At 40.4% G+C, this 16,336-nt stretch overlaps 1 protein-coding gene across 1 annotated transcript in view; it reads left to right on the forward strand.

Annotated features, from left to right (window-relative positions):
* The window catches only part of F13A1 (coagulation factor XIII A chain), a 156,383-nt gene that overhangs the window by 98,956 nt on the left and 41,091 nt on the right, over nt 1-16,336 (forward strand). Inside the window, exons 9-10 of the mRNA XM_046640491.1 lie at nt 11,913-12,016; nt 13,387-13,475. Of these exons, the coding sequence (XP_046496447.1) occupies nt 11,913-12,016; nt 13,387-13,475 (193 nt within the window). The remainder of the gene's footprint in view (nt 1-11,912; nt 12,017-13,386; nt 13,476-16,336) is intronic.

Genomic DNA, 16,336 nt, shown 5'->3' on the forward strand with positions numbered 1-16,336 from the left:
AGCCAGGAGTTTGCTCCCATATTCAGCAGGTTCTGCCACTTGCTGTGTGTGAAAACCTCCTCACCTGCACAGGGCCAGGCTCTGATCTGCTCACTCACATACAGGAGCCGCTTTGCAAATTGGCCTCACAGCAGCTCCCCAGGAAGAAAAGGAACAGAAATCAAACACACTACAGAAATGTCTGTAGTTTTTTGGCTGCAGTCGTTCAGTGCATCCGGTTCTTTAAAAAAAATAAAATTCCAACTGCCTTCAGTGCTTTTTGGAAAGAGCACAGTTGTTATTGTTTTGTTTTGTTGTTTCACTCTAAATGCAAAAAACTCTGTGCTACAATGGGTAGTATTGAATCTATGAACAAAGCTCTTTCAAAGCAAGTTTTAGAGCAGAAATTAAGCAGCTTTCACACTGGGAGCCAGCCCTGGGGGTGACAGAGCCACCATGCTAATTCTTGTCACAGCCTCTGCACTTGGCATGGTGGTTTGCACAGTGTAGGTGCATCTTTGAAATCTAGACTGACCCACCTTGTACGTTGTTCTGGCTGCTCAATGTGTTCCAAATAGTTGGACTTTCATATGGTTATATTATTCTAAGTTTTAATCACTGCATGTGAAAAAAAGAATTATCCAAAAGTAAATTCCAAATTAAAAAGTAGAAGACAATTTCTGAATACAGATCAAATTGCTTAAGGATGCTTAAGGGTTTGTAAAATTATTCTGTGATGCATCCAAGTTGCCGATTCTGAACAGCTACCAAAGCTATTTATTTTCAAATAGATGATCTTGTTACCAAATTACTGTCTGCAAAATTGTTTCTGAGAAAATCACCTGGAGTTAGACCATGAGAGCTGTCTTTAGAGAAGTAAGAATATATACCATGAATCCACAGCCAAGTCTGGAAGAAAGGATTGAGAAGCTATTTGCCGCCTCCAAAGAATCTAGATAGTTCATGCTTATGGAGGACTTTCTTTGTGCCAGGTCCTCATCTGAGTGGGTGACATGTAGTAACTCATTTAATCCTTTTAACAACCTATTAAGGTAATGACTATTATTGTCCTCATTTACAGATGAGGAAACCAAGGCCCAATCACTGAACCATGATCACCAGCCAGGAAGTGGCAGAGCCTGAATTACAAACCCACGGGGGCTGACTCTAGAGCCCATTCTTTTTCAATAACACCTTTATTGAAATGTAATTCACACGCCAGTAATTATAAAATTGTGTGGATGGACTTAAAATGTAGAAAGATATAATCTGTTTACAATAACAGCACAAAAAGCAGGGAAAATGGAGCGAAGTTTTCATATGTTATTGAAATTAAGTTGGTGTTAATCTGAACTAGATTGTTTTAGGTTATGATGTTAATTGTAATCCCCAGGGAAACCACTAAGGAAAAAACTAAAAAATATGTAGTAAAAAGAAACAGAAAAAGAATTAAAAGGGTACACTAGAAAATACCTATTTCCATAAAATAAGGAAGTAATGGAGGAATCGAGGAAGAAAAGAGACATATACAAATAGAAAGGAAATAGCAAAATGGCAGATGCCAATCTACTTATCAGTAATTACATTAAATGTTAATGGATCAAACATTAAGATTTGTTTGATTGCCTAACATGGTCTATTCTGAAGAGTGTTCCATTTGCACTTGAGAATAATGCGTATTTTTCTGTTGTCGGGTGGGGTGTTTTATAGATGTCCATTACGTCTAGTTGGTTTGTTGTGTTGTTCTAATAGTCTATTTCCTTGTGAATCTTCTACCTGCTTGTTCTATCCATTATTGAAAGTGCAGTATTGAAGTTTCCAACTTTTATTTGTTGAATTGTTTTTTGTTTGTTTTTATTGAAGAATAATTGACATATAATATTATGTTAGTTTCAGGTGTACAATATAATGATTCAATATTTGTCTATATCACAAAATGATCACGATAAGTCTAGTTAACATCCATCCCCATACATAGTTACAAAATGTGTGTGTGTGTGTATGAGGAGGACTTTTAAGATATACTCTCTTAGCAACTTTCAAATATGCAATATAGTATTACTAACCATAGTCATTATGTTGTATATTAAATCTGCATGACTTATTTATTTTTTAACTGGAAGTTTGTACCTTTTGGCGCCCTTCACCCATTTTGCCCACCCTCCACCCACTGCCTCTGGTTGAACTGTAAAAATTGTCTATTTCTTCCTTTAATTCTGTCAGTTTTGCCTCCGTGTATTTTGGGGCTCTGTTATTAGATACAGTATGTTAATGATTGTTATGTCTTCGTGATAGGATTATCCTTTTGTCATTATAAAATGTTCTTCATTGTTTCTAGTAACAATATTTGTCATAAAGTCTATTTTGTCTGATATAAATATAGCCTCTCCAGCTTTCTTTTGGTTGCTATTTGCATGGTATACCCTTTCCATCTTTTTACTTTGAAACTATTTGTGTCTTGAACATAAAGTGTGTCTCTTGTGTACAGCATAGAGTTGAATCATGTTTTGTTATCCATCTTGCCAATCTCTGCCTTTTGATTAGATTGTTTAGTCTATTGACATTTAGTGTAATTCCTGATAAGTAAGATTTACATTTGCCCTTCTGCTATTTCCTTTCTATATAAATTGTCTTTTTTCTTCCTCTGTTCCTCTTTTTCTTCCTTATTTTGTGTAAAATAGATATTTTCTAGTATACCATTTTAATTCTTTTTCTGTTTCTTTTTCCTGTACTTTTTTCAGTTTTTTTCTTAGTGGTTTCCCTGGGGATTACAATCAATACCATAACTTAAAACAGTCCAGTTCAGGGCTGGCCCCGTGGCCGAGTGGTTAAGTTCGCGCGCTCCGCTGCAGGCGTCCCAGTGTTTCGTTGGTTCGAATCCTGGGCGCGGACATGGCACTGCTCATCGAACCACACTGGGGCAGCGTCCCACATGCCACAACTGGAAGAACCCACAACGAGAAATATACAACTATGTACTGGGGGGCTTTGGGGAGAAAAAGGAAAAAATTTAAAAAAATCTTTAAAAAAAATTAAAAAGAAAAAAAAACAGTCCAGTTCAGATTAATACCAACTTAATTTCAATATAAAAACTCTTTTCCATTACCTCTGCTTTTTGTGCTGTTATTGTGATATAAATTACGTCTTTCTACTTTATAAGCCCATCAACATGATTTTATAGTTAGTGCTTCATGAAGTTGTCTTTAAAATCAGAGAAGGGAAGAATTATAAACAAGTATATATTTATACTGTCTTTCCTATTTGCGTAATTACCTTTACCTTCTTTTTTCAAGTTGTTTTGTTAGATATACAATTCTTAGTTAACAATATTTTCTTTCAGTAGTTTGAATACATCATTGCACTGGCTTTTAGCTTCCATGGTTTCTGATGAGAAGTCAGTTGTAATCCTGTGGATGAGCCCTTGTACATAATGAATCATTTTTCTCATGCTATTTTCAAGATTTTCTCTTTGTCTTCAGCTTTTGACATTTTGACCATGAGGCATTTAGGTGTACATCTCTCTGAGTTTATCTTGTTTGGAGTTATTTTAACTTCACAGATGTGTATATTAATGTCTGTCACCAAATTTGGAAAGTTTTCAGCTATTAATTCTTCAAATATTCTTTCTGTCCCCTTCTCTCTTTTCTTCCTTCAGGGAGTCTCATTATAATCATGATGGTACATTTGATAGTGTCCCACATGTCTCTGGAACTCTGTTCATTTTTCTTCATATTTTTTTCTTCTGTTATTCAGACTGGATCATTTCAACTTACATTTTCAAATTTCCTGATTCTTTCTTCTTTCTGCCTGCTCAAATATGCTTTTGAGACTCTAGTGAATTTGTGAAATTTTTATCCAGTTATTGTACTTTTCAGTTCCATAATTTCTGCTTATTTCCTTTTCATAATTTCTATCATTTCATTGATATCCTCTATTCTGTTAGACATCCCTCTCATGGTTTCCTTTAGTTCTTTAAACATGTTTATAATAGCTGATTTAAAATCTTGGTCTAGTAAGCCCAATATCTTGGTTTCCTCAGTGACAGTTTCTCTTAACTTCTTTTTTTTCTGTTTAGGGGGGCCATACTTTTTGTGTTTTGTAATTTTTGTTAAAAACTGGACATTTTAAATAATATATTGTAGTAACTCTGTAAATCAGATTTCCAGCTCGCAGAGTCTGTTGTTGATGTTTGTTGTTGTTGTGACTGCTGTTTATTTGTTTAGTGACTTTCCTGGACTAATTCTGTAAAGTCTGTATTCTTTATCATGTGTGGCCACTGAAGTCTCTGCTGGGTTAGGTTGGTGGTCAACTAACAATTGGACAGAGATTCCCTTAAATACCTTGAACCAACAGGTCACTAGCCTTACCAAGGAGTTCTGTGTGTGTGTTGGGGTTATGTCTTCAATGCTCCAGCAGGAAGTTTACAGTTCTGCTGTAGCCTCCACTTCCTGCTTGCACAGAGACTCAAGGTCAGCCAGAAGTAAGAGATTAGTACCTTCTTGGGGCCTTCCTAGACATGCTTACAGCCCTGCACATGTGCATGGTCCTCTAAACTCTCAGGAGTATGTCAGAGTTATTCAAATCCCCCTATGGACATCTCAGGCTCTAGGCTTTACTTTTAAGATTTTTGATGCAACATTTTATTATCCTCAACTGGTCTCACCCATTCAGGCAGCTGATGTTAAACAGTTGCTTCTAATTTTTTTTGAAAAACATCCTATGAATAGGGCTATTTGCACAGACTGAGCTCTGAATCAGATCAAATAAAAATAAGCTCTGAGAGTGGAGCTTTTCCAGAGCTGCCAGACAGGTTAAATAGTGATAATTCTTTGGAGATGGGGCTTTTTCAGTTTTTGTTTAAAGATTCGAACCTGAGCTCTGAGCTAACATCTGTTGCCAATCTTTCTTTTTTTCTTTTCTTCTCCTTCTTCTCCCCAAAGCCCCCAAGTACATAGTTGCAGGTCCTTCTGGTTGTGCTATGTGGGACACTACTTCAGCATGGCCTGATGAGTGGTGCCATGTTTGCACCCAGGATCCAAACCGGTGAAACCCTGGGCCACTGAAGCAGAACAGGTGAACTTAACCACTCGGCCATGGGGCCAGCCCCTGAGATGGGAGGCTTTTAGGGAATTCAAAGACATTTTATCCTCTTCATTGGTTGCTAGGCTGCAAGTTTTTATAGCTATCATAGTTGTGAGGCTGTTGGCTTTCAGGACTACTGTGGAGCTATGGAGTGGGGTGTGGGAATAAGGCAAATTAAAATGCCACGAAGCTCCCCATTCTTACTGACATGCATTCGTTTTTATTAAATAAGTCCTCCTAGGATTGTCATAAGTCCTTGGTTCATTTCCAGAGTTCTGGAATTTTCTGGCTTTGGTCACATTTGCTAGTATCCTCATTGTTTATATGGAGGAGCAGGATTTTGGAGGTCCTTATTCTGCCATTCTGGAAGTGTTTCCCCAGAGCACATTCTTAACCACTATACAAGTGGTTCCAAATTTGGGGTCTACCACACCTCTTGAGGGCTTTACATTTTGTAGGAATATTTTGGTATCTAGTATTATCTTCCTGACATATATCTGTTGAAACACATATTATTTTGTGTATATCCTTTTCTTTCTCCATTTCTTCTCTAAATTATAGGGCCTTATATTGATCTTTTAGAAATTATGTGTGTAGAAAGCTATCTATGGATTTCATTTCAGTATAATAAAGGGGTGTTACAAAATATTTGTTTTAAAACTAGGAAGTGGCATTGTTTTTCGAAGGTTGAAAATCACTGCACTAGACTCTCCTCCTGTTCTCATCACACACCCACCCTAGTCCTGAGGCTAGAATATCTCCAAAGAGGCGTGCAGTCCCTCTTCTACTTCAGTCCCACCTGAGAGTGAACAAGAGGGCGTTCAGGAGGTAAAATTCAGAGGTCATTACAAATACCTCTCAGGCAGTTAGAGTGGAAGAGAAAGAAGGAGCCATCTGATAAGCCACACAGAAAACAGTAAGGTATTTTTCATAAGAAAAATTTCATGTTTTGATTAATCATAAATTCTACTTAAAAGAGTCATCATATATACATTCAAAGCTTCCAGTTTTCAAATAATTAGAAGCTAATAAAGTATCCACCACCTAAGCTACACTGAGTATAATTTCATATCTTTTGATGATTAATAACACCTCTGGAAAAACTTCATATAAATAAGAGCTATCAAACTTAGAACATGATTCTCGTATACAGCTTTATAATGCAAAATAGTACTTTGGTACCTACTGAGACTGTTGGTTGTATTTTCTAACAAATCCCTTCAATAAGCATGGATGAACTTGGCCAGAATTTATTATAGAAAGTTTTTATACATTAGAGTTAGCCAAACAAGTATTTTCAAAATCCAATCTTTTCTTCATTTGCAAGCAGGATATCAGTTCCTAATTTGCTATTCCAGAGAGAGTGGTAAAGGGGGATGGCGTCTTATTTTCAAAATGAATCCAGCAGAGAGGACCCAGCAGAGTTACAGAGGGCCTTTTGCTATGTAGTAAGGGGAAATACAGCTCTTGTGGGTGGTGGCATCTACTTCCCAAGCATTTGGGGAGTTGTTTGCCTATGTGTTTGTTTTGTTTTTGCCAAATTTAGGTTCATTCTCTCATTTTCTGGGGCTGCAATGAAAAAATAAAACAGGTAATCAAAACAGGGGAGGCTATCAAAAGATCACTCCTTAATTTTCTAAAAATCCTTGTTAATAAAGCTGCTGTAAAATTCTCTGAATAAATATTCAAGAAATCAGTACCCGGGAGCTTAAGAAGAGAGTGGAAAGGCTGTATTCTCAAGACTAAGGAAAGACACACTCCCAGAAAATGCTGTAAATAGAAACAAACTTGTTAAGTACTATTGCACTGTGTATGTAATTGAATACTTCTGGACTGGCGTTTATCCAGAATGCTAACCAGCATTTAGAACGAGCATCTTTTCTGATTGATTGCAGCTTCCAATTGGTTCATGTCTGTATCTGAGCAGTTATTAATTACTTTGATTATCACTCCTACTATAAATACACCTCATAGTTTTATTTGGGGAGTTACAGCACATCCGCAAGCCCACCCTTCATCTTCAACCCCCTCGATTGGGGTCTCTTGTGCTACAGCAGATTGTGCTTAAGCTGTGACCTCTCATAGAGCATCGTAAGACCCCTACCCTGCACAGAATAAGCGAAAACAAACACCTTCATTGCTTCTTTTTTTTCTTGGTGAGCAATTGGTTCCTCCAGGGAGGACTGACCTGGTTTCCCCCTGATTGGACCTCTGGCCTTTGACCGACATGACCACAGAGAGACTCTAAATACCCTTCCTGGTTTCAGTGCTTCAACAGCCCTGAACAATGAACAGCTGCATTCCGAAACAGTGTGGTGCTCCCAGCTCCCAGCTCCATAGGCGATTCCTCCAGCATGCCTCCATTCCTCTGAATAATTCCTTATTCTCATCTTACTTCATTATCTTTCTGAACTCACAAGTTTTTTTCTCGGTCCAAGCTTTCATTTCCACTTTGGAATGTCTTGTTAGACAAGCCTCAGAGTCCACCAACTTGTGCCCGCTTCTTTCCAACAGCTCCACCCCACCTCATCCCTGCCGCCACTGGAAGGGCCAGAGTTTAACAATTCCAGGGGGTGCTGTCATTTTCGTCACCAACATCATTGTCCTTATCAGGAATCTATCAGCCGAGCCAGAGAGGCGTGGCCGCACTCATGTGCTACAAACACACTAGCAATTCGCAAGATGGACAAATGCCTTCCTCCCACCCCCTGCCATTCTCAAAATAAGAGAATTCAAACACTTGGTTTACGTTTGAAGTCGGTCCAAAACATCTCCTCCAGGGCTTTCTCTCCATCTTATTTGTGCTCTCCTGCGAGCTCTAACGAGGCTGCAGAAACCAAGGTACAAGCCCTTCATCTCCTTCTTTTAGGCTCTCTTTTTCTCTGAAACCTTTCTGGACAGATTGTAAATGGGATGACCTGTGGAGTGTTTGAGCAATTAGCCAAGTTGAAGGCAGTAAAGGACTCCTTGCCTAAACTATCCACTTTCTTTACTTTGAACATACAGCACACAGAGCCGCGAAGTCCATCGTGGCATCAGCCATATTCTCTGTCCTCTTCTCCTGCATCCCGTGGGCTCTTGCAACTCTGGATGTGACCTTAGCCCGCTGTTTTCTTAAGCATTCTTTAATATGTCTCTTTGCATATTGTATTCATTTTTTAAGCTGCATAGCAAATTACCAAAAACTTAGCATCTTAAAACAATACAAATGTATTATCAAAGAGTTTCTGTGAGTCAGGAGTTCGGGCTCAGGTTAACTGGGCCCTCTGCTCAGGGTCTCAGATGATGGCAATCAAAGTGTTAGCTGGACTGTCGTCCCACCTGATGCTCAGGGCTCGCTTCCAAGCTCATTGAGGTTCTTCGAAGAATTCACTGCCTTGCAGCTATAGAACTGATGAAAGGCCCCCACCTTCTTCAAGGCCAGCGGGAGAATGTCTCTGTTGCTTTGAATCTGTGGCTTGCTCTGTCCCTGACCTCAGACGAGACCCAGATTTAAAGGGTTCACCTGATTAGCTCAGGCCCACTCTGATAATCTCCCTTTTAATTAACCCAAACTCACAGATTAATTACCTTAATTACAACTACAAAATCCTCTTTGCCATGTAAAGTAACATAATCACAAGAGTGAGATTTCATCCTATTCATAGATTTCACCCACATTCAAAAGGAGGGAATTATACAAGGGTGAAGGTCATTTAAAATTCTGCCTTCTACACATATGTACATACCCAATGAACACAAACAGTGTACGTGGTGTTCCGTAGTGTGACTTCAAAAAAATCAATATGCCATAGATATCTTTCCTGCCTCCTAAATATAGATCTGCATTTTTATGGGTGAATAGAATTCTATTTTGTATATTTCAAAATAATTGATCACGTATTGGACAGTCGGCTGTTTCCAATTTTTCCTTCTTACAAATTATGCAAGGATGAGCATTCTTATGTGCTGTCTTTGCATTTGTGTGATTATTTCCTCTGTACAAATTCCAGGGAAAGGGGTTTACTGAATCAAAGGATAAACTAAACCAATGCGGTGATGTCCCGTCAAGGGCCCCCAGCCGTGCAGGGCGCTTTTTCCTAGTGAGGCTCTGCCTTGGGCGAAGAGTCTCTGGGTCCTTCGTACTAATACTGCTGAATTATTAGCATCCTTGAAAGGAGTCCTAGAAATCGCCAGCTGTCACTGCAGGAAACACACAGGAAGTAACATAAAGCAAAGATGTGTTCTTCACTTGGCATCTCCATCATTATACCCCCATGAAAACTATTTCCAACATGATTAAATAACTCTCAATGAAATGGGGGCTTTATTTTAATTTCTACACTGCTTCTTTAGAAAGAAACAACAAGGGGACTCATAACTTCGGAGTTTTATAGTTCTTCTAACTTTAAAGGGACATTGTACATTTTGATGGTATAGTGGGAAGTCAGGTTTCAAATGAAGATTCTCAGAAAATATAAAACCATGAATCTTAAAAACAAACAAACAAACAAAGGTTTAATGACACCTGCCTTGTTAGGAGATGTCCTTGCCTTTCAACCAACAAATACTTTATGAGCTCTTCCTTAGAGCCAGCTCTAGTGGCTGGGAATGTGATGGTGAGCAAGGCAGAGCCCCAAAAGTGAAGCCACACACTCTAAAAATGCCTGATGGACCCACAAGACGAAAACAGAAAGACTGTTACAGACCTATATAAAGACGCTTTAAAATAAGAAATAATCTTTCAGGAAACATCTATACTTCCCAACATGGAGAGTAGGTAAATGGAATTCAGAAATGTCTGTAAATATTAGCCCCTTTCATGAGCCCCTCCCGCAGTACAAACCTTCTCTTCCTCCTTCACTCAGTCTTAGTAAATGGAACCATCATACAGCCCAGGAAAGTCTTCCCCAACTCATCCTCTTCTTTCACATGATGGCTCCTCTTGCTCTCCACACGGAGGGAGAGTAACAACTCAGGCTCCCATCTTGCCTCCCCACCCATCTTCCACAAATACAGATTTGCACATTTAACTTGCTCAAAGATAAAGCCTAAATATTTAACTCAGGATGAAAAGATCTCACAATGTCATCCTCCCCTATAGCATAGCTCAGTGGTTAAGAGAATGGGGCCCTGGAGCTTTATCGCTTACTAGCTGTGTGACCTCAGGCAAGATTGTTAACTTCTCCATGCTTCAATTTCCTCCCTTGTAAACTGGGGATAATAATAATAGCACCTTTCTCATAAGGTGGGAACATCAGCTGTGATAATATACCTAAGGTTTAAAACAGTGCCTGGCACATAGTACGCACTATGTGTGTTTGTCAGTTTTGTGATGTACTGCCCACCCTCACCTGCCATCCCTCTTTTTCTCCCACGTACACAAATATGAAAGCATGCTACCATCCAGCCACAGTGAATAGTGTGCAGTTCCCCAAACACACCATGCTGGCTATGCCAGGCCTCCTCAACTTCGTCCTGACTCCTTTTGGTGAGCTGCTAAGCTCCAATGTATTTTTCAGGACTCAGTTCAGGTGTCGCTTCCACTGTGAAGCCTTCCCTCATGTCCTGAGTTTCCCCACTGAGACTCCATTGCATCCCAAATGGATTTCCACTGTAGCATGCACCACTTCAATTAATTATTTTTAAAAATCTCAGAGTTACCATTTTTGAGCATTTAACACATGCCAGGCCCTGTTCTAAATGCTTTATGTGTATGACCTTGTTTAAGCCTCACAGCAACCTGCGAAGTGTTTTAACGATTGGTTTACCTGTTTGTCGTTCCTCCTGGATTGTGAGGCTCTTTATGAGCAGAAATCTGTGTCTTGATCATTGTCGGGTCTCTAGCACCTAGTATGGGGTCTGGTGCATAACGGGTACATAGTTAAATTAACACCTCTGAATTGAACCAATCAAAAACAAGCTAAATTCAGAGAGAGATGGGAACATGCACAAATTACCGACATTGAAGGACATTGAGGGAAAGGACGGATGGTGGCTGGATCTAAAATTCATCAGTGCTATGAACAAAGACTGCTGTAACTACCTCAGCCCACCATTAAATTGTTATTACTGTATGAATATTTTCTATAGTGCAGACGGGTTAATGTGCTCTCATTTGTTTCTGTACTGTCGTATAATTTCGGGTCTTTCCAAGGACATAATAATGCAATTCACGATGACATTTTATTCCATGCTCTTGCCTCAAGGGTCACATGCAAAGTTCTAAAAAGTTTTGCATGATCCTTGGCTCATGGGTTGCCCACCTTTGATAAAGGGTAAAGAGACACTCGCCCTGACAACCTTTTCTTTTTGTTGAACACCAAATGGAAATTTGCCACAAATTATAGACAATTATAGTCAGAAGTTAATGTTGTAGTTTCAATGGCAATGATCTAAGCCCATAAACACAAGCATTTTATTGCTTGTTACAAAGGGATATGCTTTTTATAAATCTAATATATATAAATATAAAAGAAACGCAAAGATACATGTATTTTAGTTTCAATTAACTTTTCTCCCCACCCCTTTAGCATGTAGTAAGTTCTGTTTTATTAGGCAGCAGAAAATAGTTAAGATCAAAATTGTTGAATGTGCTGATTAGAATGTTTCTGGGTGGCCTTAAAGCTGATGACGGTGGGGAAAAAGCAATGTCCAGCCATGTGAGGGCCCCCAGGGGATGCCAATGGGAGTTGATCTACCCAGCAAACTCAAGTCTGGAGCCCTAGGATATCTCTGGGAGTCCTCAATTTAGCTTAATCCATTCCAATAATTTTGGGATAGCATATCCACGGGATTTTGAGCCACTTTTTAATTTCTTGGATCATGAATATGATGGAAAGGTTAATCTCTTTGGGGCCCTGTTTTCTAAGGAACTACCACTGCTGGAATGAAGCCTGGATGACAAGGCCTGATCTTCCCGTTGGATTCGGAGGTTGGCAGGTGGTGGACAGCACCCCCCAGGAAAACAGTGATGGTAAAACTGCTTCCTCCCCCGGGGAAATTGTTTCACTGCCCGTATTTGTTTTGCTTTTGTGGTCGCATTTGATGTGGGAAACACTCCCAGGGGGAACCAACATCGGAAGGGTGCTTTCTGGGGACACGTATAGAATTACCTACCTGCCAATCAGGTTTCATTTCATCTCAATCGTCAGCTTTACCCTGATTATTTTATAACTTTTAGAAAAAGAGCATAAAACTTAGCATATATAATTCATCTACTCTTGCTTTGAAAAGCAGTTTTGAAGACAAGAGAAAAAAATATCTGTGTAAGCACTTTTGCTAGCCTATAAAACATAATTCAGTTCTCCCTTATACACAGTGATAAGAGACAAGGCAATACAGAAAATAAAAAACTCGAAAAATAATTACAGATCATCCTTTAAATTGTTGTTTTCCCAGAACCTTATTTCTTTTTATGTTGTGTGATTGCTTTCAAAACTTGAGTATGTGAGTATTCGTCGTCTCACTTGCAAACGATGCTGAGCGGTGAGTGGCAGCTGTGACTTCCCCCAGATTTTTACAAAATCGCATCACAAGCCTCCATTTCTCTTTAATATGATGATGAAAATCAGTGGCGTAGTGCCATTTTTGTTTATTCCCTCAGGCGTTGATATGAGGTATTGATGTGTGTATATATACACACATATATAAACATTCATTACATATGCATAAAAGGATCTTAGTGTAATATTGGATTTTAAAGGAGAAAGATAACACTTTCTGTGTTCCGGATAATATATGTAATGAGGAGACTTCATAATTGACTGAAGGCAGTCAATCTCTTCTTAACTGGAGAAAGCTGGTTAAAATTTAAAGAACTTTGTAAAGGTGAACATGAGCCTAATGGCTTCCCAAATGCATGTTGGGCTTCGGGTCGATGCGTGTGGGTAATGTCCAAATGCTCCAGTTGAACTTGGCATGCGTCCTTAATGTCCAAAAGCAAAAGTCAAGACAAACAAAAAACAACATAACCACTGAGGACACACTGCCATTTCCAACATTCCAGACCCCCGTTGTAAAAGGATAAATGCCACGTTAGCCAGCAGCTTGGCACATACACCTGAGCATGTGTTTGTAGGAGGAAGAATAGATGCAGGAATGGTGATGCCCTGTATTTATTTCATGGTTCCAAATTTTGGTTTGAGGAGGCGTTTCCAACAAACCCTTTTAATTACACACATTGGTGATCTGCCTTCTCTGGTCGTGGAAAGCATTTAGGCCAAATCAGTGATAAAGTTGAGGAACATGTGTTTCTGCAGAGCCACCTCAGTGCTGTGACCTGTCCTGTATCTGGACAGAATTGAAGAAAACAAACTCATGCTCTCCTTCCTCTGTGTGATGCAGGGATGTATCGGTGTGGCCCGGCCTCCGTTCAAGCCCTTAAGCATGGTCACATTTGCTTCCAGTTTGATGCACCCTTTGTTTTTGCAGAGGTGAGTGGGAAGCTGGGGGAAGGTGCTGCTTTCCTCCCCAACCTCTTACACGTTAAAGAATAAGGTCCTGGGTTCTTCTAAATTTCCTGGGTACATGGTGATGCTTTGTGTTTGCGAAGTTAGCCAGACATCATTCCAGGCTCCAGGCTCTTAATCCTAAATGCGGTTCTAACTTAGCATTCTTACCTTGGTGTTTTGAGATTTTTTTCCCCTCAAAAGTAATTGCTTTACTAACTTTAGCTTAGTTCTCTGCACCCGTGAAGTAGGTATCAACTGCTCTGAGAAATTAAGTGACTAAATGAGTTACTCAATTAAAAATTGGTGGACACGGTCCTTGAATTGAAATTTGAGTGTGCTACTTCACTGCGAGGCTAGCCCAGCAATCATGTAAAACAAAATCGAAACCGTGGTCTCAGTCCATGCAATCCATTTCTTGCCATTCCAGGTCCTCCTCCTACCGAGGAGGGAGCACAGAGCTGCTGGAACAGGGAGGGGAGAGGAAGAGAGCTGGAAGGCAGCACACTTAAAGAGCTGACGGGAACACTCTGGTACAGGATCTGAAATTCTAGAAGAACTGGACAGGGGCTGGAACCAGAGGAGGCCATTAAAGGACACTCCAAGGAGAGCTCTGAAAAGCAGGGAGGCTGCTGGGGATACGGGGGCTGGTAGAGAGATATGTGAGAGGCTGAGAGATGGGATTTACCCTAGTGTAGTTTCACCAGTAAACACACTGAAATAATATCTATCGTGTACTGAGTTCTTCCTATATAATCACTTTGCCTACCATTTGATGCTGTTAGCTACCCTTTAAAGTGGGTATTATAATTCTTCCCATTTTATAGAAAAGAAAGTTGAGGCAAAGAGTGGTTAAACAACTTTTCCGCAACTACAAGGCTAATAAATACTAGTGCTAATATTTAAAGCCAGGCAGGCACCTGAGCTCATGCTCATAACCACCACACTCCATCACTACACTAGAATGAGGAAATGTCCATTACTAAAGTGCATCAGGCACTGTGCTGGGGGGAATTCAGAAGCCTATGTCCTTTGAGAAACTCGATTCTTGATGGCAGGCGGCAATACATAAACACATCAAAAAGTAAATAAAAATAATACAACATACTGTGGAATAGTTGTCAGATGAGCAATGCAGGTGATAAATGATCTGCATTCATACATTCAGATTCATTAACTGACAAATATGGGCCAGGAACTGAAATAGGATAGCAAAGGCCATAAGACGCTGTCTAGGGAGGGAGGGTGACTTGGGAACAGACAGTAATGACACCTGCACGACAGCCACTAAGATGAGCAGAGTATCGGAGGAGCACATGGAAGGAGGGTCAGACATGCTCCCGGAGGGATGGTGCCAGAACTGAGTCTTGAGGGACGATTAGTAGTTATCCAGGCAAACGGGGTAAGAAAGAAGCCTGGGGAAGGAAAGAATTTGAGGCAGAGAAGACAAGTTGAGCTTCTGAACGGTGAGTAAGGGCACTTGAAAGCTACGCAGCCTCATGAAAAGTGAGGCGCCCGGGGTGTCAGAAGATGACAGCTGAAGGAACTAGACATGGAGACCCTGTGTCCTGAGAAATGGGCATGTGGTCCTGTAAACGAGGGAATTACCACCGGGAGGGATGTGAGCCTTGCGGAGCGCAGACTGGGTGGGAAGGCCGCTGAGGCAGGGGGACCAACTAGAAGGCTGTGGCATTATTCCATGCCAGAGGGAGTGAGGACCCGAACGAGACAAACGGCAATAGCAGGGGGAAGAGGAGGCAGGATTGAGATGTTTAGGAAGTAAAATTAACATAAATATTTAGACAGCAAAACCAGAAACTGGAAATACACAAAAGGAGCGGTGTTTCTTCCACCGTACCAATACAGTTTCTAGAAGCCTTGTGAGAACAAGCATAGCGTATGTGGCATTTTATCCCCTTGAACTCACTTTGGGATTTGAAGATTTATCCAAACCTCCGCAGTTGCCATCTGACAGTTTATGATGCTACGGGAACCTCTTAATGGGAAATCACTCTAAAATTCACAAAGCCTTGTTTTTATTTTTTTATTACGTTTTATTGCTGCAAAGAAGGAGAGAGAAAGAACCCACCCTCCAAGAGCGAATTGCCTAATAGCTGTTAATGCAAACGCTTTTTGCTATTATTAAATATAGATTGGGGTGTTACGAATGCCATCAGGAATTGCAGATTATAATTACTCCTCTCACCGCTGCAGACTTGTCTGACAGAGTGTACAATTTATTGCTTTGGCTTGGGCTGAGCTCCAGGGCTGAGCCATTTATAAGAGATGGTGGAGCTATTGAAAAGTGCATGAGGAATCTTTTCTCAAGAGTGCCTAAAGTAGGACCCCCATGGGGGACATCTATTTAACTTTAATGAGAGTCTACATGACTGAGGTTGTAGGCTGTGTCCTCTCTTCCTTTTCCCACATCCTTGCTGCATAAGCTTGCCTCTCATGGCTCCAGGTACGTCAGTGGAAGCCTGCCTTCTCTTGCCTCTCAGCATGCTGCATTTCTTGGTCATTCCTTACTCATTTCCGGGCCAGGTCAAGCACCATGTTTAATTGACTTTTTTTGGTCTTCTCAGGGCCTTGGTCCCCTTTAGTGAAAGCAGAACCAAAAATAAGAGGAGTTTGCATGGAAAGCATCCAACCTCTGACCCTTTTCCTCTCCTCCTCTATTGTGGAAACTTACCCTTCACATTTCTAGATTTTTTTTCCAGGGCTTGAAGCTTCTTTCTCTACCCTCCTCCCTTCTCATGCCCTCAGGGCTGCGGTGAGTTTCTCAGTTCTGGAGGCCCATCTGCCTTTCCCTCCCCAACTCCTGGTGCCCTGTGGCTTCTAAAGAG

Source organism: Equus quagga, chromosome 15, assembly GCF_021613505.1.
Source record: "Equus quagga isolate Etosha38 chromosome 15, UCLA_HA_Equagga_1.0, whole genome shotgun sequence".
Lineage (NCBI taxonomy): Eukaryota > Metazoa > Chordata > Mammalia > Perissodactyla > Equidae > Equus > Equus quagga.